Below are 24,729 nucleotides of genomic sequence, written 5' to 3'. Positions count from 1 at the left end.
AGCCTCAAGCAAAATTTAGCACTCAAAAAGTGTCAGTCAGGTACCCATTCTATTTGAATTTACTCATTAATTATTAAAATCCTTCCTTATAAAATAGAGTTGAATGTTTTCAGACTCCTGAAAAAGATCAGAATAATTTTCAGTTATTGAATAGGATCACTAGAGTTGAAATAAGGAGTAAAACTCCTTCCTTTCTTTTGTTAAATCTTTTATTTCCTGTGTAAATATAGTGCTACTGGAAGTCCAAAGATTCTTGGTGGTGATCATAGCAGAGATTCTAAGTGTTCATAAATAAGTAGAATGGAAGAGATGAGCTGCTAGGTATCTGTGAATATAGCAAATTCACTTTGGTCATAAAGAATTGAACATGTAGGAGAACAGTCATTTTAGTGAAAATTAAATTGTACAGTAATTGCATGTGTATTACACTGTTGTGCTTTTTTAATCTCCCCAGAGATATCAGCAATTTACTGGTTTCCCTAGGGTTTGCATTTAAGTAGTTTTGCCATGGATCTTTTATAGCCCCATTTTTCTTTCTCGCTTACACTTTTATGTATTTGGCTTTTCAAAGTGAAGGGTTTTATTCTTCTAAAATTAAAAAAGAATAAAGTTTTCTTTCTTTATAAAAATACAGTTAACTAGAGACACTAAAATCTTAGTGTTTTGAAGACAGATCCCAGCCTCTTTAATAACTAACTCTCATACATCAAACAGGAATTCTTCCAGCCAAGTATGCAGTGAATTAATAATCATTTTAATAGACCTCTGTAGGATTTTATGACACACCTCCCTGAATAATAATAATAATAATAATAATAATAATAATACTTTGTACATATACATGCCTTTTTATCAAGGAGCTAAAAATGATCACTTAAATTTCGCTAACTACCCTAGCACAAATTTTAGGGGACAGTGTGCCTAGACTTCATTGTTGCCTCATGGAATAGACAGTTACTTTCCCTAATATATCACCTCTACTCAGCCATTTAAAAACGAATGATAACCTATCCTTTCTTTCATAGGGATATTTGGAGAATTAATGAAGTAATGTCTAGAAAATAGTTTGAACTTCATGGAAGAAAGTTGCTTTGTGTCTTCAAAGTGTGACCATATAGTCAAAGCATGAGGCTTATTCTGAATGAGAATTGCCTGGCCTATTCAGAAACCTATGGGAAGGGACCAAAACTGACATGGATACCAATTTAAGGCAGTTTGGAATGGATAATATAGACATATGGGTCAACAATATGGATAAATTGGGGATTGTGCTTTTAATGGAAAACTAAGGTTTATCTTTTTAACCAAATTCTGCTCAAATTTTTGGTTTTGACTACTCTAAAATTCCATCTCACTCCAGGCAGCATGGCAGTTATTAAGAATACAAGCAATAATAAGTGTTGGCAAGGATGTGGAGAAAAAGGTACACTCATACATTGCTGGTGGCACTGCAAATTGGTGCAACCACTCTGAAGAGCAATATGGAGATTCCTTTAAAAACTTGGAATGAAACCACCATTTGATCCAGCTACCCCACTCCTCAGTTTATCCCCAAAGGACTTAAAATCAGCATACTGTAGTGACACAGCCACATCAATGTTTTTTAGCAGCTCAATACAAAATAGCTAAACTGTGGAACCAACCTAGATGCCCTTCAATAGGTGAATTGCTATAGAAACTGTGGTATATATACATAATGGAATATTACTCAGCAATAAAAGAGAATAAGATTATGGCATTTGCATGTAAGTGGATGGAGTTGGAGAATGTCATGCTAAGCGAAATAAGCCAATCCCAAAAAACCAAAGGCCAAATGTTCTCTCTGTTAAGTGGATGCTGTTCCATAATGGGGGGCGGGAATGGAGGAACTTTGATTGGACAAAGAAGAGAGAGTGGAGGGGAGGGAAGGGGACACAGGGGTAAGAAAGATGGTGGAATGGAATGAGATGGACTTCATTACCCTAGGTACATGTATGACTGCACATATGGTGGAACTCTACATCATATACTACCAGAGAAATGAAAAACTGTGTTCCATTTGTGTACAATGAACTGAAATGCTATCTGCTGTCATGTGTAACTAATTAGAACAAATTAAAAAAATGGTTTTGAGATGGAATCCGTTGTTTCACACGCCATTTGTCTTCTGGGATATACAAAAAATGTATATTAAATATTTATATAGCTGAACCTGCTGGACTTAGAACTCATGAAATTGTAGAGTCAGAAATAAAGCTTCCCCTGCTCAAGTCAAGAATTATACTTCTTGCTAACCAAGCAACCATACTCTTTCCCATCTTAGCTTTTTGGTTTACTTATTTTCCTTCCTCAAAATACCCTTTTCTCTCTACTCTACCTGACTAATGCTACTTGAATCCTCTCTTATCTTTTACAACCTAGCTGGAAGTATCACTTTCTCCACAAAGCCTTCCCTGACTCCCTATTTCTTGCTTCTTGTTTTCAATTTACTTAATAGTTATATTTTTTATTTACTTTCTGTGATTTTGATTATTTAATTTATTTTCATTTTAAACTTTTTGTCCACACACATTTTCATACCCTGAAAAGCACAAACAAATCATGTCCCCTGCCATATATTTCTCCCTTGTACCATATATAGCACCTAGAATAGTAGATATATCTCATATATATATATATATATATATACACACACACACACACATATATATCATATAATAGTAAATATATCATATATATATATATGTATGTATATATATTTCAGCTTTGTATATATCAGCTCATAAGATTAGATCTACAGAAGAAATTTGGTACTCATGTATGAGGTGTAATTTGTACTTCATAATTATTTTAAACTGTTCAAATAGAAAAATAGATGGCTCAAGTGAGGTACTTGAGATGAGTTTAATTTAGAAAGATGTATATGGATTAAAATAAACTGACAATGGATGGTGAAGCACCCTAGGGCTAGAAATCATGGGGACAATTTTATCTCTGGGCCTGAAGGGGCAAGAGATGGGGATCATTATTGAAACCCAGAAAAGGTAGCTCTGTGTAGAACATTGTCTGTCTAGAATTCCGGCCTGTGATCTCGAAGTTTTGCTTTCTTCTGATTTACTGCAGGTGTTCCCACTGGCAAATCAAATTTGGAGCCAGAAGGCAAATATGTTAGTCAGCTTTTCATGACTGTGATCGAAATACCTGCAAAAATAACTTAGAGGAGGAAAAGTTTATTTTCTTTCATGGTTGGCCAAGTCCATTGCTCCAGGCCCATGATGAGGCAACACATCATGACAGAAAGGCTTGGTAGAGGGAATCTGTTCTGGACATGGCAGCTAGGAAGCAGGGACAGGAGGTGCTCTGAAGATATACCTTTCCAGGACATGCTCCTAGTGACCTACCTCCGCTAGCTACACTCCCCGTGCCTACAGTTAGCATTTAGTCCATTCCAACTAAAACAGACTGATTAGGTAAAAGCTCTCACAATCCAATCATCTCACCTCCTCAGTCATTCCTTCATTAACACAAGAGCTTTGATGGTGGTATGGAGGAGAGACATCACATATCCAAACCATAGGGATCTCTATTACTGCATTCCAAAAATCAGTCTCCTGGAAATTAGAGCAAGGTAGATGAGCTGGACAGTATATCCAGCTGGGAAAAAAAAATATTCAGCACCATTATCACATCATCCAGAGTGTGTGTTGATTATAGTGTGCAAACTTTTTGTGTTGTCTTTATTTTGTAAAAGATAAGCCTGTTTTTTTTTCCTAGTGTAATTCCATTACCAACATCCAAGAACACTTTATTTTATGATTGATCATATGAACTGCCACTACTATCCCCTATTTTTTGTGATATTAGCTAGTATAGTATTATTAAATGTTTTCTGAGAGTTTTTTTTTTTTCTACCTATGGCTTGTACTGTGTATAGAGAGGCTACATAAAACTTAGAATGAGCCACATTAGCAAACTATCCCTTTGGTATTCCAACTACATGATTTGTCTGAATCAGAGTTGCTCACTTTTTGTGCCATTTTTAGTCTTGGTATGTGCTGTCTCAATGCAGAATTCTAACTCAAACAGGTTTAGGAAAAATCCTGAGCATCTGTACTTTCTTTCAAAAACTTTCAGCTGTTCCAATGTACAAGGAGAACTCCTTGCACGGGTAGGGGTAGTTATTTTGACGCAAGTGTTGTGGTGGTAACCCCTTTCCCCTCACTATATCTGTTATTTTTTAGCATTTCAGAATTAAATGGAAATCTAAGGCTGCTTTATTACTCTTGAAAGCGAAATAAATATTTTATATTTTTCACATTGACAAATGCCTTAGTTTGACAACAGATGTTGGAGAACATTGAATTATCTTCTTCAGAGTCACAAAGGGATATAAAATGTAGTTTCTATTATATTTCCAATAGGATAAAATTTAAGTTTTTTTTTTTAAATATAGACTATTTCAAATATATGTAGAGAATGATATACTAAACACTCATATCTACACTTAGCTTTAAAATCATTAACATCTTACAATTTATTCTGACTTTTTAAGAGAAAAATGCAGATCAGGTGTAAGTCCCCTTAAGTCCCGTTTTCCCATGCATGTTTTTATGGTTTTACTACATATGCATGTATCACTGAACAAAATGTAACATTGTTTCACATGCTTTAAAATGTCTATAACTATACAATATTCAAACTTTAGGTGTATTTCAGCATCTTATTTTTAATCTGCCCAAAATAATTTTGAGTATTTTCTAGATATTCATGGCTTTAATTTATTAACTTTTATTGATATATTTATTATTTTATGAATGAACAAAAATAACTTATCAAATCTATTGATACACACTTTCATTGTTTCCATTTTTTTGCTATTACTACAAAGTGTTGCCAAAATGAACATTCCTATATGATATATTGTTTCTTTATATACCTATAAGCCTAGAAGTAGAACTCCAAATCCCTTACCAAATCTGTACAAATTGTTTTATAAAATGCTCATACTTAGTTATAACTTTCTAGTATCATGTGTGTGAAGTGGTATGTTTTAATTTTAATATTCTTGATTTCTGGAAAGTTCAACACCTTTAATGTGATTGCTGGCCATCTGGGTTTCCTCTTTGAGGAACAGCATTTTCATATCTTTTCTACTGTTGAAAAATTTATGTTGTAGGATTAATTGTACATACTAACCATTTGCCCATATGCACACATTTCTTTCAGTTTTGGGGTGATCTCTTAATTCTGTCTCTTCTTATACTGAAATTAAAAATATTCTCAATATTTCACTTTACCAATCATTATACTCCTTTTTTTGGAACATTTTTCTGACCCTGCATGTAGTCACACTCTTGGTCTTCCTTAGGTTTGTAGTTTTCTACCTTTCAAAACTTCTTTCTAGATAAAGTAGAGCATACATGAGTAAGTAAAGAAATTAAAATGCCACCTAGTTTCTCTTGGGAATACATAAAATTATTAATTTTTAAAAATGTATATGAGTCTCTCAGTCACCAATTTTTAAAAAAAGTCTCCCAGTTCAAAACTGGCATTCAACTAGTAGCTTCCAATATAGTCTTTTCTCATTTTTCATTAAGTTCTTGTATAGATGTAGAATAAAATGAAAACTCACCATTAAATAATGTATTTTATAAATAATATAAAAATGTTTGTGCATATTTATTTATAAAATATATATTTATGTAATGTTTTATCTTTTAGAAGATGTGTCTTTAACATACACAAAAATATATGCATATATACATATATGTATATAAACATATATATATATATATATTCTGAATATCTATATATCTATATAAAGTAAATATTCAGAAGGAAATGATCTTCACTAAGAAGCAAATGGCCCTAGGTTGAAAGGAATTTCTCTATATCAGTGCATCTGCATATCCCATCCTTTCCTTGTGATGTAGACTGTTTGATAAATACAGGCTAAGAGGCTTTATTCTGTCCCTGTAGTCAATTCCTTCATACATAGGACCTCGACCAGCCAGCAAATTGGACAGATATTCCTTTCTACCTTTCAGATACTTCTCTTTAAGGCAGGAATTGATGGGTTATCTTTTACTTCCTGTGATTCCAGAAAATTCTAGGAAGCCACTATGCAGTAGGGGAATTTGTAGCATGTACTACAGACAATCTGGAGACCTGATACATAAAGAACCCTGGTGATGGTACATAAGCAATTACAGTTAGCTTTTTATTATGTTATATCAGTTCCTCTCCCAGGGAAACAGGTAGGCAATAAATGGAATACAAGATGCTGTTCTGAAGAGTAGAGCAGAAAGGGAGAACCAGACTGTTAGGGGAAATAGACTAAATACTCTGTATATAAATAGGCTTTGAACTTAGTTCTAAGCAGGTAGGCAGAAAAGTGAACATGGGTAATTTCTTCAACCTGTATAACAACAAGTCTGGGTAGATCTCTTTGTAATTGAACTTGTATAGGGAAAAAAAGAAATAAAGTAATCTAAAATGAAACTTCAGGAATGCTATAGAACAAAGGAAGATTTATTATTGAAAGAAATTATAATGTTACTTTAATTTCACAGCCTGATTGATGGTAGTTTCATGAGTAATATATTTTGTGTCAGTGGTGTTTAGTCTGCTTCAGAGTTTCTGCAGATACTAGAGTATTTAACCTCTCCATTTTTTTTTTCTTGTGGGAATTTTGGGGTTCCTTGTAAGATTTTATGTGAGGGCAGTACAATTGCTACTTTGTTAAAGAATGTGATTTTCAAAAAAGTGGCTTTAAAGAAATTTCACAGAATAATTGTTATGAGGGAATCTTCACCAATCACCTTAGAAAGTTTTATTGTAAAACTATGAGTGTTAGATTTACAAAGAGTCATGACTAACTGTTCATAGTGTAGAAAACTTTAATGTCTGGAAACATTTAAAGAAGGCAAGCGAAACACTACATACTTCAGTGGTCTCTAAGGACTTTACTTAATGAGAAGACAGAAGAAACAACTAGTACAGATGAGATGTTTTAGTATATAAGCCAAATTTTCTTCTTAGAGTAACCATCTAATAATATTCACTGAGTTTCAGGGAGATCTATGCTAAAGGACTCTTTAGAGTAGCTATCTGCAGAAGCAGTTGCTGGCAAGTAGAAGTTTACAAAAACAAACAATAAATGACAGTATATTGTATATGTCTTGATATGGATTTCAAAAGAAAAGATGAAAAGTACAGAAAAGCAAAACAAAGTTTAAAAGTGAAAAAGACCACCAACATTCATATGATAAGATAGCGATGAATGCAGTTTTGTGAACTCTGTGAATTTATTGGACACTTTTATTTTTAGGATGGCTAAAGGAGAGTACATCTGATATCATGTGAAAGCTGATCAAGACTGAATATAAAATCATGAAGTTTCACCTTGGAACTGGTTGCTGCTTCCATGTTCTCCTTTTCTTGTTGTGGCCAGCTAGGGGCAGATCATGGACAGCTGCCTGGTCAGCAGAGGACAGAGAAGCCCCTGAAGAGAGCAGGGAATAATGATCTATTTTATATTTTCAAGGTTTATACCTTCAGTATAGAGAATAAAATGCTTCAAGTTTTCATAAAGTAAAACCTTGATGACTAGACCCACAATTTCTATTGTTGAGATCTCATATTTGCTTACTGTTTATAATGTGTATAATACAAAAAAATTTATAATAGAAATTCTCCTACATTTTACCTTTTGAAAGAGCTGGCAAGGAAGTATTTGTCCTCAAAAAAGGTCCCATACTACACTTACAGTACAGATGAGTTCATCTCCAAAATTACAAAATCCATGAGGAAATGATTGAATGTGATGGACACAACTGAGGAAATTTATATCCTTAGAAAATTTATGTGAACTCACAGCTTTGTAAGTTGGATCCATTTACATGTCTTTAGCAAACCATCCCATATTCAAACCCCCTGATTAGACATTTCAAACCTTAATATATCCAAAAACTAAACTCTTGGATCTACCTCTTCTGTTCTACCCACAGGTTTCTCTGTATCAGTCAACATCCATCCCATCCTTACAGTTGGTTCATGACAAAAAACATTGTGCCCTTTTGACTTCTCTTAGTTAGACTCCACATCCTATTGATCTGGAAATTCTGTTGATATACCTTTTATATATATCCAGTATTGATAGATATTTACTACCTTCCCTGCTGTCACCCTGTTCAAAGCCTTGTCTTGGTTGTATTTCTGTAGCAATGTTTTTCCATCATAGTTGAGTGTGTCTGATAAAATAGCTAGTAGTTTTCATTACCATTTAAATTCAGCATTTTATTTAAAACAAAATCTAGTAATCCATTTTGAAAGTGTTACCCTATTCCATTTTCCTTTGTAATTTTAAGTAATAATGAATACCATTAAGGTTTTACTAGGGAGGGGGCAGAATCTTATAAAAGCACATTGTGAACTACGGCAAGCATTTTGATTAAGCCAGACTCATATGACAATACAAATCATAATTTAATCTCTGAATTGGATGTTTTCCTTATGTGATTCAGCTTGATATACAGTTTGGCTCATAGGTGAATTTAAATGAAATGTATAATGTGGTTTATACCTGATATGTTTGAGATTCCTTTCAGTGCCCAAAGAAAGAATAGTAGCTCTAGTTACCTCTGATTCAATTCAGCAACATATATAGTCACATATAGTATATCTGTAGTATTCCAGGGATCATAAAGACTTTTTTTTAATGGTACTGGGAATTGAACTCATGGGCACTTGACACCAAGCCACATCCCCAACCCTACTTTGTATTATATTTAGAGACAGGGTCTCACTGAGTTGCTTAGCACCTTGCTGTTGCTGAGGCTGGCTTTGAACTTGTGATCCTCCTGTCTCAGCCTCTTGAGCTGCTGGGATTACAGGTGTGCCCCACCACCAGTATCATAAAGACTTGAGATACTGCTTACACCCTTCTTCTGAGAGTTTATAAGTAGAGGAAGAAATAGATGTATACATTGGTTTGATACATAGTGGCTCAGTGACATAAGTACTAAAAGAAGCTTAGGGCAGATGAACCCAAAGGTAAAGACCATTGAGGTAAAATAGAACAAACAGTAAAAGTGCTAGGAGCTTAAAACCCTCTTTTGGGGGAAGCTGGTAGGATAAATAAGTAAACTAACCTAAGTCCCTTGGTTTCATAGTCATTGCTTATGTATTGGGAGATATATAAAAGATACTTCTTTTTTGTTTCCATTATTTAGCAATGTTTTGGGAGCCAAAAATATTTTCGAGGTAACCTAGTGAACTGCTCTATATCCAAAAAGAGTCACTCTGTTATTGTTCCTTTGACCTGAAGATAAAAGCATTTGAAGCCACGTCAGTGTGCTTATTTGGGCTATCATCTTCTGATATGCATCTTTTCTTGATTATTGGTCATCAAAAACAATATATCCATTTAATAAAAGTAAGACAGTATTTATTAACTTTTGGTTAAAGCCATGTTTTCTAGTGTATTATTTTACTTAAATAATATTAATAATATTCACTAAATAATATTAACTTAAACATATTTCACTTAAATATATTTTAGCCCTTATCTCTTCTTCTAAGCAGTCAGCCTGAGAAGTATATGGGGAAAGAAGGCTTCATTTGACCCCAGGCTCAAGGTTTCAGTTAGATGTTTCCCTTTTCATCTACTCTCTCCCATCCAACTGTCTTAGAGCCTCCTTTACCCACTTATGTGCTTTCACAGTACATATCTATATTATTCTTTGTATTCACTGACAAAATAGTTAGCAAATCTACTGGATGAATCAATATTTGTAACCTTAAAATACAACTTAAAATTAACTGGAAAGGGCTGGGGTTGTGGCACAGTGGTAGAGCCCTTGCCTAGCACATGTGAGGCACTGGGTTTGATCCTCAGCATCACATAAAAGTGAAATAAAATAAAGTTATTGTGTCCAGCTACAACTAAAAATATTTTTAAAAAATTAACTGGAAAAAAATCACTTGATTTGATTTTCTTTATTCCTTTTTCTTATTTGTTCTGTTTGGTCTAATTAGAAATATTGTTGGCATCTTTATTAGAGTGATATTTAGATGTTTCCTGTATTGCTTAAGAATTTACAAAAATAGTGAGGCATGGTGGATTGGTGCATTCTTGTAGTCCCAGCTACTTTGGAGGCTGAGGTGGGAGTACTGTTTGAGACCAACTTAGGCAAAATGGCAAGATCCTATTTCAGAAAAAAAAATCTTCAAAAATGACTAGAACTGTTCCTTGGACTAAAAGCATGTAGTGTCATCATATATAGTGATTTCTAAGAGTCGTGTATAAATACAAATACATATGCACCTTTTGGAAATGTATATTTGAGTATTATATACAACTTTATTAATTTTGTATCTGATTTCTTTTATTTTCAGCATAAAAGGTAGTATGTGAGAAGTGAGTATATGGGTCCTACTATCAATTTCACTCATCTTTAAAATTTATTCCTCCTTTACCAAAGGATAGTATCAGTTAAAATGGACAGATCTATAACCAGGATATAGAACTTGCAAAATGTTTGTGTTGCTTCAGTGCTATTTTACAATTCCTGAAGGAGTGACTTAATCTGAAAGATAGCAGAGGGCTTTCAAGACTAAGTACTTGTGGTGTGTGTGTGTGTGTGTGTGTGTGTGTGTGTGAGTGTGTTTGGAGTGTGGGGGAATAGGCAATTTAGGAAGTGGTACTCATTCCAGCAGCTCAGTAGACTGCGAGAGGAGGATCACAAGTTTACAGCCAGCCTCAGTAACTTAGCAAGGCCCTAAGCACCTTGGCAAGACCCTGGCTGGCTTGCTTAAGTGCTCCTGGGTTCAATACCCATCTACCCCTGAAAAAAAAAAAAGTGGTGCTCAGCTTCAGTTGAAGTGTGTAGCTTAAGAATCAGGGTAGGAAGCATCTGGTTATTACTATAGTGTCAGAGTCCTATTAATTTTTCTTATTATGTCTGGGTATCAATTGCATAATGCCTAAGAACTCATCAATGCCTGGGAAGGCAGAAATAGAAATAAGGATGGTGAGAAGTAGATAGATGGAGATAAAGTAGTTCTGTATTGAAATATTTTTAATCAACAAAATTGGTTACTTTTAAAGAAAAATGTTTATGAATGTGAACACCAAAGTATGTAGACCTATTTAAACTTTATCATTTTCAAACTCAGAACTATATAACAGCAATGATTATTGAAGATTGAGGTCTCTATAATTCATTACTTAGGATTAATAAATTAGAAACTTCCAGTATGATTAAGGCAGCTGCTAAGCCTGGTATCGTAGAACTGACATTTTGGAAATAACCTGATCCAGTCTCCTATTTGTATAGATAAAGTATCTTATATCCTTGACAAAGATTGAAAGCTAATATAAAAGGAATCCTGGATTATAAGGTAGCTTTCACTAAATAATATATGTGCAAGAAATATTGAACTAAAGAAGGCATGTAAATTCCACAGGAATCTAGTTTTAACTTTAAAAAGCTATTTTCATTTCTACTTAACATAGGATTCCTTTTTGTATCCTGATGCATTTTTAAATGATTCAGAAACAAATCTAGAAGTTTGTTTTTTTTTAAAACTCACTCATTTTTATCTTTGCTTCACATAACACTGATTGCAAAGTTGTTAGTACTTCTTTGCTGTGGCCTGCTTGGATTTGAGTTATTTTTATTTCAGTTATTCTGTGCTCAGGAGGAGGATTCAACATTAGCAAGAAATACTGACATGCTATCAATTTTATAAAATAATCAATGTCAGTGCAGGTCATTCCCAACAGTTATTACATATGATGTTATGTCCATGTGAACAGTCACTGGTTCCTAAGTCCACTTCTACAAAGCAGTTATGAATTACTTCGAAGGTTCCTGTGTACTACATAATAATATTTCCCTTACTTTAATAAATGCTATTTGTTAATATTTATAAAAGGGATATTTCTTCCCATTTTATGGGACATAACTTCCAGTAATACAACCTCCAGGTAATTGAATATGCCACAGTCTAATGGCTACAAATGTATCACGGTGCTCATGAATTAAAAAAAAAAAGTAGATACACATTTTAAATTTAAGATGGTAATTTAAGTTTAAGAGAAAAAAAGAATGAAGCCGAACACAGTGGTATGCATCATGACTCAAGAGGCTGAGGCAGGAGAATCACAAATTTAAAGCCAGCTTGGGGAACTTAATGAGACCATGTAGTTCAGAAGTAGAGTGCTTGTGTGGCATGTGGGACCCTGGGTTCAATCCCCAGCACTGAAAAAGAAAAAAGAAAAAGAAAAACACCAAAATTTAGAAATAATATTGCTCTGATGGTCTGAGTTGGCTAAATCATTTAAGCATTTTATTTTCCACATAGGTGTGCATTGCTTTTTTCATACATTTACTCCTTTATCTCACTTGGCTTTTTATCTTATCACAGTTTTAAAGAAATACTGATAAATGATGAAGGAATTCCAAATTCTTTGGTCATTTCACTTTTTGATTTTTTTTTTTTTTTTTGGTCATTGTTCACAGGTGATTTTTTTCTTTTTGAGAAATTCCAAATTTAATATTTTTCTCCTTTATGCCATGATGTTATTTTATACATGAAGTATAATAGAAAAGACACACAACAAAACATGGGTATTATACTAATGTCCAAATTGAGAGGACTGGTATGGTTCTGTATGTACCATTATGAACTGAATTGTACACAACCCCCCATCCATATATTCAAGTCCTAACTCCTGATGTTACTATATTTGAAGATAAAGCCTTTAAGGAGATAATTAAAGTTAAATGCGTTTTTAAAAGTGGACCATTATCCAATATGACTAATGTCATAATTAGAAGGAGGAGGAGGAGCCACCACCAAAACAGGTGTTCAAAGAAAAGCCATGTGAGGTCCCACCTAACCAGAAGGCAGCCAATTCCAGGGCAGGAAGAGACACCTCACCAGAAATAAATCCTGTCAGTAGCTTGATCTTGAACTTTCATACTTAAACTGTGAGAAAATGATTTTCTTCTTTTTGGTATAATCCACTTAATCTATGGTATTGGGTTATGGCAACCTGAGAACAATAATTCAGATTTTGGTACTGTGAACTGGGATTCTGCTGTAATGAGGACCTAAAAATATGGAAATGTCTTTATAATTAAATGATGTGTGGCGGCTATAAGAATTTGATGCATCTGTTAAGGAAAAATTTAGATTGCCTTCAGGGAATTTTTTGGTAGAAATAAGGAATTAAAGGTGATTCTGGTCTATTTTTACTATATAAACTAGTGAAATTACATTGAGGGTAGGGTGTCTTTTTGGCTGATTAATAAAATACTGAAAGTATTGAATGTAAACCTGAAAGTTGAATTTAAACATTTTATGCCATGAATATTTTAATTTAGGAAAATAATGTAATTGAAATAAAAATCATCTTAATGAACAAATAGTTATTCAACACCTTCTACGTAGTAAGGGAAAATAAATTCTACATCAAAGGGTATGAGTGTATGTGTGTGTGTGTGTGTGTGTGTGTGTGTGTGTGTAGTATTATGTAAGTATTGTTTACTCAGACATTTTCTCATCAGTGCCTCAGCATAAGGGAACATGCTTGCTTACCATCATGATTATAGTTTCTAACAAAATGGAAACATTGTCAGCCTAAGAAAGAAAAATGGTATCATGTATAACAGGCTGTTAGTTTATTTTACACTGATAACCATTCCAATCCTTAGACCTCTTATTTACTTTTCTTCTTCTATTATCTAGGAGTTCTGACACAACTAGATAGTAGAGCAAATACTAAGCATCATTGTTTTTTTCCTGATTTTCATGGAATGCTTGCAAAGTTTCACCATTCGGTAGTTTCGTTGCTAGAGTTTTTGATAAACTCCCTCTATCAGGTTAAGGAAGTTTCCTTCCTTTTCTTGAGTATTTAAATGTTCTTTTTTTTTACTCACAATTAAGCTTCATACTGATGTTGTCATTGCATCTTTAAGGATGAGCATGAGTCTTTTCTAGTGTATTGAATATATTGAATAGATTTCTTTTATAATTTTGAATCATCTTTGAATTACTGAATATAACTTTTCTTGTTCAAAATTTATTGTTATTTTAATTTATTTATGGAGTCTGCTGGCTAATATATTATTTAAGATTTTAGCATCTATAAATAGGTCTATATTTTTTTATTCTTGTCTCGTTTTATATTTGCTTGTCAAATTATATATTTTTATGTATTTTCTATGTCAAAGTCATACTAACTTTATACAATTATCTTAAGGGCTTCCCATTCTTGGCAAAATTTTCCTGTTATACCATTTGTGCCAATATGCCTTCCAATTTTGTGGGGGTTGGGGGTTGGATAAATTACTTGAGTTGTATTTCAGTTTTTAAAATTATTTTGGTTTAGTTGGGTGCAGTGGTACATGCCTGTAGTTCCAGTGATTCAGGAAGCTGAGGCAGAAGAATCTCACATTCTAGGTCAGCCTTGGCAATTTAGTGAGACCCTATCTCAAAATTAAAAGGACTAGGGATGTAGCTCAGTGGCAATAAGACTTGCATAATTCATTTTTTTGTACCAAGTAGCTATTTTAAAAATGTGGTCTGTGAAACCTGCTGTCTCCAAGACCCATTCAGAAATCATTCTTTTGGTAATATCAGGATATTATTTGTCTTTTTCACTGTGGTGACATTTGCACTAATAATATAAAAACAGTAATGGGAGAAACTATTGGTCCCTTAGCTAAATCAAGACAGTGGCAGTGAACTACACTAGTGATCATTTTATTCTATACTGCTACACACGTTCAGTTAAGAATGTTGAAACAACATTTATTGAAACAAATATTACAGATTTTGTTAAATTTTAACTCTTTAATACATGTCTTTTAGGTCTTTTTTGTGGAAAAAAAAAAAGGCAAAAACATATAAAGTACCTCTGCAATCTGCCAAAAATCTGTTGAGTCTTGAGGAAAAGCCCTGCTCCATTGTTTTAGTTGAGAGCTAAGCCAGTGTGGCACCGTTGTTTGTTTCAAATCATTTTTACTTGAAAGATTGATATGTATTCAGATGTAATACTTCATAGTATTTGTTACAAGTGATAAATTGGAACTTTAAGTGAAAATTAGTATTTTTAAAACCTTGTATTCACCACTTTGACCTTGGCTACTGCCCAATAATTAAAGAAATTTTTTTTTGCTGAGGTTGATGGTAATATTAACAAATGTCATTTTTTTTCTAATTTTCCTCATTTTTTATTGGTGTGTTGTAATTGTATATAATGGGAAAATATGTTATGTATTCATAAATGCACACAATATAATGATATAATTTGGACAATATCATTTTTCGGTATTTTCTTCTTTCTTTCTTTCCCTTGGTTCCTTTTCTCTAATGATCTCATGGGATTCAATAATCCCACATTTCTTTTCCTTTTTCCTCTCTAGCTGTCACATATGAGAGAAAACATATGACCCTAGATTTTGAGAGTTTGACTTACCTCACTTAACATAATGTTCTCAAGTTCCATCCATTTTCCTGAAAATGACATAATTTCATTCTTTTTTATTGCTTGGTAAAATCAATTGTTTATATTTACCACATTTTCTTTATCTGTTTATCCATTGACAGACACCTAGACTGGTTCTTTAGTTTAGCTATTGTGAATTGTGCTACTGTAAACATGGGCATGCAGGTATTGCTATATAGTATGCTGGTTTAGATTCTATAGAATAAATGCCAAGGAGTGATATAACTGGGCCATATGGGGGTTCCATCCCTGGTCTTCTGAGGGAGCTTCATACTGATTTCCATAGTGGTTGTACTAATCCCACCAACAGTGTAAATGTGTTCCTTTTTCACCACATTCTCTCTAGAATTTATTGTTGTTTGTATTCTTGATGGATGCTATTCTGAGTGAGATGAAATCTCAGTGTGTTTTTGAGTTTTCTTTCCCTAATTGCTAAATATGTTCAACAGTTTATTCATCTATCTGTTGGCCATTTGCATTTCTTTTTTTGAGAAGAGTCTGTTTAGTTCATTTGCTCACTTATTAATTGTGTTATTTAACTTTTCTTTGTGGGGTCTTTTTTTTTTTTTTTTTTTTTTTGAGTTTTTTATATATTCCGAATCTTAATTCTTTGTCAGAAGAGTAGCTAGCAAAGATTTTTCTCCATTTGATATGTTCTCGCTTCATATTCTTAATTGTTTCCTTTGCTGTTCAGAGATTTTAAATTTGATGCCATTCCAGTTATTAGTTCTTGGTATTATTTCCTGAGTTTTAGGGGTCCTACTGAGAAAGTCATTATCTGCACCTATATGTTGTGTTACCCTACATTTTTTAGGATTTGCATAGTTTCTGGTCTAATTTCTAGGTCTTTGATCCACTTTAAGTTGACTTTTTGTACAGGGTGAGAGATAAGAATTTAATGTCATTCTTCCTCATATGGATAACCCATTATCCCAGTACTATTTGTTAAAAGACTATCTTTTTGCCAGTGTGTATGTTTTTAGCATCTTTGTGAAGGATCATATGATTTTATCTGTGTGTTTTTGTCTCTGTGTCTTCTATTCTGTTTCAATGGACCATGTTTCTGTTTTTTTATGCCAGCACCATGCTCATTTTGTAGTATAATTTGAAGTCAGGTATTATGATGACCCTAGCATTGCTTTTTTGACTTAGGATTGCTTTTGTTATTCTGGGTCTTTTATTCTTCCAAATGAAATTTAGGACTGTTTTTTTCTACTTCTATGAAGAATGTCATTGATATCTTAAAGGGGATTGCATTAAAAATGATTGCTTTTGGGAGTATGGCCATTTTAACAATATTAGTTCTGCCTATCCACGAACATGGAAGGTTTTTCCATCTTCTTGTGTCTTCATGAATTTTTTCTTCACTGTTCAATAGTTTTTCTTTTTTGGAATCAACTTAATGAAAGAGGTGAAAGACCTCTACAATGAAAACTACAGAATGCTAAAGAAATAAATTAAAGAAGACCTAAGAAGATGGAAAGATCTACCTTGTTCTTGGGTAGGCAGAATTAATATTGTCAAAATGAACATACTAACAAAAGCACTATACATATTTAATGCAATTCCAATCAAAATCCCAATGACATTCCTCATAGAAATAGAAAAAGCAGTCATGAAATTCATCTGGAAAAATAAGAGAACCAGAATAGCTAAAGCAATCCTTAGCAAGAAGAATGAAGCAGATGGCATCACTATACCAGACCTTAAACTATACTATAAAGCAATAGTAACAAAAACAGCATGGTATTGGCACCAAAATAGACTTGTAGACCAATGGTACAGAATAGAGGACACAGAGACTAACCCACATAATTACAGTTATATTTTCAAAGGCACCAAAAATGTACATTGGAGAAAAGACAGACTCTTCAACAAATGGTACTGGGAAAACTGGAAATTCATATGCAACAAAATGAAATTAAACTCCTGTCTCTCACCATGCACAAAACTCAACTCAAAATGGATCAAGGACCTAGGAATTAAACCAGAGACCCTGAACCTAATAGAATAAATAGTAGACCCAAAACTCCATCATGTAGGATTAGGACCCAACTTCCTCAATAAGACTTCTATAGCACAAGAATTAATATCAAGAATCAATAAATGGGATGGTTTCAAACTAAAAAGCTTCTTTTCAGCAAAAGAAACAATCAGTGAGGTGAATACAGAGCCAGCTAATTGGGAACAAATTCTTACCACATGCACGTCAGATAGAGCACTGATCTCTAGAATATATAAAGAACTCAAAAATCTTAACACCACAAAACAAAACAACAAAATAAATAAATAACCCAATCAATAAATGGGCCAAGGAACTTCTCAGAAGAGGATATACAATCAATCAACAAATATATAAAAAAATGTTCAACATCTCTAGCAATTAGAGAAATACAAATCAAAACTACTCTAAGATTTCATCTCACTTAAGTCAGAATGGCAGCTATTAAGAATTCAAACAACAATAGGTGTTAGGGAGGATGTAGGCACATTCATACATTGCTGGTGGGAATGCAAATTGGTGCAGCCAATATGGAAAGCAGTATGGAGAATCCTTGGAAAACTGGGAATGGTACTACCATTTTTTTTTTTACTCAGCTATCCCACTCTTCAGTCTATTCCCAAAGGACTTAAAAACAGCCTGCTACAGGGACACAGCCACATCAATGTTTTTAGCAGCACAATTCACAATAGCTAAATTGTGGAACCAACCTAGATACCCTTCAGTATATGAATGGATAAACAAAAATGTGAGATACACACACACACACACACACACACAATGGAATATTACTCAGCATTAAAAGAGAATAAAATCATGGTATTTGCATGTAAACGAATGAAGCTGGAGAATATAATGCTAAGTGAAGTTAGCCAATCCCCAAAAGCTGAATGCTGAATGATTTCTCTGATTTAAGGATGCTGATCCATACTATGATGTGCGGGTGGGGGTGGGAGGATTAAATGAACTCTATATAGGACAGAGAGGAAAAGGGGAGGGAGGGGAAGGGAGGGGGATAGGGGTAGGAAAGATGGTGGAATGTGATGGTCACATATTAATTCTGCCTATCCATGAACATGGAAGGTACTGTGTATAAAGTATGTGATGGTACCCTAAGTACATGTATAAAGACATGAAGGATGTGACTCTACTTTGTGTACAACCAGAGATATGAAAAGTTGTACTCTATATGTATAATATGAATTGTAATGCATTCTGTTGTCATATATAACAAATAAAAATTTTAAAAAAGATGGACAAATACCTTTATTTTATTTATTTAATAAAGGATAAAACACAGTGCCCCATGCATGGAAGGCAAGTGCTTTACCACTGAGTCACAACTCCAGCCCCTGTGTTCTATAGTTTTTATTGTAGATCTTTCACCACCTTGGTTAGATTTATTCCTAGTTATTTTATTTTATTGGAGGCTATTGTGAATGAGATTGCTTCCTGATTTCTTTCTCAGCAGATTGATTACTGGAGTATTGGAAAGATTTATTTTTGTGTATTGATTTTGTAAACTGCTACTTTGCCTAATTTGTGCATCTCTTGGGATGGATCTCTCTTCCACTCTTAAGTGTGAGCCGTTTTAGGGCACAGTATTCTCTTGCCAAAGTGTTCAGGATATCAGGTTGTTATGAATTTTTCAATATATTTCCAAGTAGGTTTTGTAGTATAGTTTTACTACTAGTTCTTTGGTGATGATTAATATATTTTTATACAGTGTATATTGTGTCAGAGCTTTAGGATTCTACTTTTTCTATAGGGGTCCATCTAGTAGACCTGGCAGTTGTGTTGTATATAGCAGGGTATATGGGGTTCACCTTCTGTGTTTACTCTTCTTAACAACTCTGTAATTATCAAAGGTTGTGAGGGTGATCTAGATTGAGACCCCTCCTAGTTATGGTATTCATAGCTTTTGTGTTAATCTGTTTTTGCTGTAGGAGTGGCTGCCCATGAGTGGGACCTAGAAACCCCCCTTAGCCGTTCCTTCTTGGGACTTGGTCATTAATTTGGGGTTTTTGTCTTTTCTATTACTTGTATTAAATTATTGCTGAAGTTTAAGTATGATTAATTTGTGTCTGGAGCAAGGTGTATTGTCTTTTGGCTTGGTTTAGCTCAGCAGTAGTTTCTACTCAGTGAATTTAAGAGTGTCCCAGTAGATTCCCAGCACCTTACTGAGAAGCAGTATTTTCAGTGATTGAATCCTGAGTCATGGGGCAACTAGAAATGCAGCCTTCTTCTAATCTGCCATCTTAAATCTCATTTTTTTCCAATATTATACCAATGACATGTTTTAGTGTTTGATATATCTCAGCAAAACATTGTTTTCCAAATTCCCAGTGCATTCAGAAAATGAAATGCCAGAAAGGAACATCAGTATAAGTAGGTAGGGAAGTACAGTATGAGGAAAAATGTATGCAAGCAAGGTTAAGAAAATTAAACAGTTATTTGCAGATCACTTGGTTAAAGTGACCAAGTGTAGGACAGGTGATAAAGAAGATCAGATTCGGGACTAGGATTATGGCTCAGTGGTAGTGCATTTGCCTGGCAAGTGTGAGGCACTGGGTTTGATTCTCAGCATCACATATAACTAAATAAATAAAGGTCTATCAATAACTAAAAAAAAAAAAAAGGTTAAAAAGAAGAAGATCAGGTTTTCATGATAAAGACACTGTGACATAGATAGGAAGAGCTAGCCTTTAAGGGTTGGGGATGGGGGCTGTCTATTTTAGAAAAATAACTTGTATCCAACTTGATGATCAGTACTAGAATAAGATATGAGTCACAGGATTTGGGAGAAAAGTAGAGGGTGCCTGAATGACTTAGGCCTTATCAATCAGCATGTTATGTTATCTTTCTGGTCTGTTGCAGTTATATGAACATAAGTATCACAGTCTCACTGTTTGTTATCCTCATCTGTTGACTAAAAAGCCAGAGTCCCTGCAGAATAGGTTCAAGTATGTCTGAGCATTGTGTGGCATCTCAAATGTACTCAGTAATAAATACATTTTTATATTGTATTGTTTTCTAAAATTACCTTGTCTTTGTTACTTCTCTGTTTGCTTCAATAGTTCTTTTGTTGCTGATTAGAGTTATTAAAGCCATGTGGTTGGTATATGCTATCTAAACTTTGTTTAATTCTGGTTATTACAGAGTTCAGAAAACAGAGTTTCAGTTGTTTTCTTATATAGTTTTCTCTCTTCCTTAGACCAATAGTATTGTCTAAGGTGCTCAGTAGTGGATGGAATTGAGTTTACAGTCCATAAACATGCTGTTGAAATACTGCCATTTTGTTAGTAGGTTGGATTACCATGTTTGACTTCTTCTTTCAGCTTAAGTTCTCTGACAGAGCTATTTCAGTCCTCATAAAAGTAGATCACTATTAGCCTTCAGTTCTCCTTTCATGCTCAACTATGTATAAACAATAATGTCCTCTTGTCTACTGTCAAATGTTTCCTATTTGTTTCATCTCACTAATTGGCCAGACATAATTAACATTTGGTATTGGAAAGTTAACACTTAGTGATTAATAGTTAATATTGCCATATCTTGTTCATCTGACTGTAATAAACATTTGTTGGAGGTCTTTTTTTGTTCCAGGTACTATGTTTGATAGAATATTAAATAAATAGATCATGGCACTTTTTAGGAACTCACAGTTGAACGGAGGAGACATTTAGCTGAGATCTCAATGATGAGAAAGGAGCTCATCATACAAGCACCTGGGGCAAGTAGGTGTAGAATAGAGCTGTCAAATTGGAATATAATGTAAATCTTATCTGTAAAGCCACATTAAGAAAGCAAAAAGAAGCAGGTGATATTGATTTTATAATTTATTTTACTAGTATATTAAATATTATCATTTCAACATGTATTTAATATAAAAATTATTGTGCTATTTTGCATTATTTTTCTTCAGAATCCAGTGTATGTTTCATGCTTACTGTACATTCTTAGATTCTGTACATTCTTAAGATTAGCTACATTTCAGACATTCGATATCCACATCTGGCTGGTGGCCACCTGTATAAAGGCAGAAATCTCTATTGGATGAATAGCCAGTTCAAAAGCTCTGAAAGAGATTCATGCAGAGGTGTACATTTGGCATTTGGAAGTAGACAATATTGGTCTTGATCTTTGGAACAATATCAAAACTAAATATAGAGATTTAAAAAATCATTGATATACCCAGGTCTGGTGGTATATACCTGTAATCCCAGTGGCTTGGGAGGCTGAGGCAGGAGGAGTTCAGCCAGCCTCAGTAACTTAGCAAGACCCTCTCTCTAAACAAAATATGAAAAGGACTGGGGATATGATATGGCTCAGTGGTTAAGCAACCCTGGTTTCACTCTCTGGTACCAAAACAACAACAACCAAACAAAAAATTATTGATACAGAAGAGGTGTCAGTATAGTTTTCAGTGAAGATATATAATGGAAACACCTACAGGTTTTGTTTTTTTTTAACTTTCTTATACACAGTTGTACTATAAAAGAACATGGAAGAATCTCAGAGAGGGGCCAGGTATCTTTAGGTTGGGGGAGCTAGCAGAGATAGAGTTTTTCCATAGTTAATTCTGACATGATTGGTTACTTCTTTCAGTCTCATTTCTGGCTGAGAACCACTACTTAAAAGTAAACTGAGGATAAACGAGGTTAAGAAGGATAAAGAAAGATAAGAGGAATGCTTAATAAGTTAAGTAAAGAGGGAAGGTGCTTTAACAATGATAGAAGAAGAAGACAGGACATTTTCATGTTAAAATTTTTGATACCCATTGAGATTGTAATTTAAATAGAGAGGTAAACTGGGCTAAGATGGGTTCTAAAATGAGTCAATGGAGTCATTGACTGTAGCTTAGCTGCTGGAAGATCCCTGATTAATTGACTGAAAGAGGTACTTGCTGTGCCCTCCCAGCCAGAGATTCTTAAATTCTTTAAACTTGATTATGGGCTATGTTCCTTCACTTAGAGTCCTGGTAGCTGTTGTATTTTAGTTAACTATTTGTGTTTGTCACCTCCATCTTCGCTCTAATTACACTATAGAATTACTTAGGGAGTTGTTTTTTTTTTTTTTAAGTGCTTGTTCCTATCCCCTTTCCTATCTGAAATCAAAATTTCTAGGAGTACAACCTAGATATCACTATTTTTTTTAAAGTTTCTGAAGTGATTCTGATGTTCTGAAGTGATTCTGATGTTCTATACCTGTACATAGTATAGTGAGCACCTCTAAGGCACAAGTTTTATTCACCTTCATGTTTCCTGAGTTTGACTAATTGTCCAGCATATAGTATGAAGAAGAATGAAAGAGTAAGCAAATGAGTAAATTTGATCAGCAAAATTGGCAGGCCTTGATGGATAGCCTCATAAATTAACATTGCTACCTACCTATTGCCTTGAACAATTACCAGGCAAGTTATTAAATACACTGTACTTATTTTGAAATTCTTACATAGTAATGTGCAACTATTAGCTCAGTTGATCTAAGTCAGGGTACTGACATAAGATTTCAGGTAGAAAAATAGATTAAAAAATGATGGAGCTATTCTGAATCTTATTGTTTGACTTCATACATCGCTAGATGTAGTAAACTGAGTACAATATATGAGAGAAGTTATTAAAGATAAAGGATTTTTGCCATCAGTTTATAAATTTGGCACTTCCAATTTTCACAGAATTAAATAAATATTTTTTTGTTTTTAAAATTTAATGCTGTAGGGCTGGGTTGTGGCTCAGAGGTGGAGCGCTCGCCTACCATCTGTGAGGCACTGGGTTCAATCCTCAGCACCACATAAAAATAAAATAAAGATATTGTGTCCACCTGTAACTAAAAAATTAAAATAAATAAATAAATAAAAATGTAATGCTGTAGCTATTCAAAACACCCTGCTTATAAGAATATTTATAGTTCTTTGTCATGACTCTTTTAAAATAACTACAGAAACATATTGAAGTGACTCTTCAATGGTTGCTTTTTATAACTTTCAATGAGAGATGAATGGAAAGCAACATGTATGAAATGTTCTGCAAAAAGAAAATAAGGTGGTAGTCACTAATAAGTCATCATCATCATAATGAAATGGCATTTTTAATCTCAGACATAGTTTATAGAGTACCCTTAGCCTAAGACCTAGTAGCAGCCAGGTATCTCTTTCATCTTACCAAACCTGTGTTGGAATTGCCCCCAAAGTAGTTGCAGAACCAGGTGTGGTGGCATGTGCCCATAATCCCAGTGACTTGAGAGACTGAGGCAAGAGGATTGCAAGTTTCAGACCAGCCTCAGCAACTTTGATGCTGTCTCAAAATAAAAAATAAAAAGACTGGGAATGTAGCTCTCTGGTAAAGTATCCCTGGTTCAATCAGTAGCAACAAAACAATGTGGTGTCAGAGGAGTTCCCCAAGGAGTATCCAGAGATAGTGCCATTGAGATTCTGAACTGAAAAAAAAAAAAAAAAAAAAAAAAGGAAAGCACTAAACTCCAGAGTGATAGGTCTAAAATATTTTTTAAGAGAACTCACAAAGTTCTCCAGCTTGTCCTCACAATGAACAATGACAGAAAAGGGATAGTCTACCTAATTATGTCCACAACAATTTGTCAAACTGTGGAGTTTATATGAGGGTTTAAGGAATTTTGGCTCAGGGCCAGTTTCTTTCAGTGTGTTCAGGGCAACAACTTAAATACTTTTATCAGTGCTTGCAAGTACTTAAAGCTCTTGCTTAGGTTCAAGCTTACAGGGATAAACCTGTTACAAAGCAATCAAAGTGCTTTATGAGTTTTTGCTCAGGACACAGAAAGTAGGGGAAAACGGGGGACTGTACAGTACTTCAATAATGATAGTTGTTTCTACTTGTAGCATTGCTGTATATTTGAAAATGAAGTTGATGTGACATAGTTTAACATTCTAAAACTGTATTAATGTTCCTACAGATGAAAAAAAGTGAAGAATTAATAACTAAAAATCATAATCAAGAAGAAATAAGTATTCTTCGTTGTTGGAAATGTAGAAAATGTATAGCAAATTCTGATTGCTTCATGAATTATCTTGAAAATCAAGTGATTAAGGTGAGTATTGCTGACTTTAGTCTTTGAACATTTTCTAGTGTAGGAATGTTGTGAGCATAGCATCAGACATACTATACTCTCTATATGGTATCCTTCATATTTCATAGTTACAAATAGTTTTAGCATTAGCTGCTAATGTTAATGTCCCTTTGAAATTCCTTGA

General features: G+C 33.9%; 1 protein-coding gene across 1 annotated transcript in view; it reads left to right on the top strand.

Annotated features, from left to right (window-relative positions):
* Window positions 1-24,729, top strand: part of Rnf180 (ring finger protein 180) — a 220,515-nt gene that overhangs the window by 999 nt on the left and 194,787 nt on the right. The window contains exon 2 of the mRNA XM_027951641.2: window positions 24,432-24,566. Within this exon, the coding sequence (XP_027807442.2) occupies window positions 24,432-24,566 (135 nt within the window). The remainder of the gene's footprint in view (window positions 1-24,431; window positions 24,567-24,729) is intronic.

The sequence above is a fragment of the Marmota flaviventris genome, chromosome 5 (genome assembly GCF_047511675.1).
Source record: "Marmota flaviventris isolate mMarFla1 chromosome 5, mMarFla1.hap1, whole genome shotgun sequence".
NCBI lineage: Eukaryota > Metazoa > Chordata > Mammalia > Rodentia > Sciuridae > Marmota > Marmota flaviventris.
The sequence above is the reverse complement of the archived record's forward strand: the minus strand, read 5'-3'. Positions and strand labels throughout refer to the sequence as shown.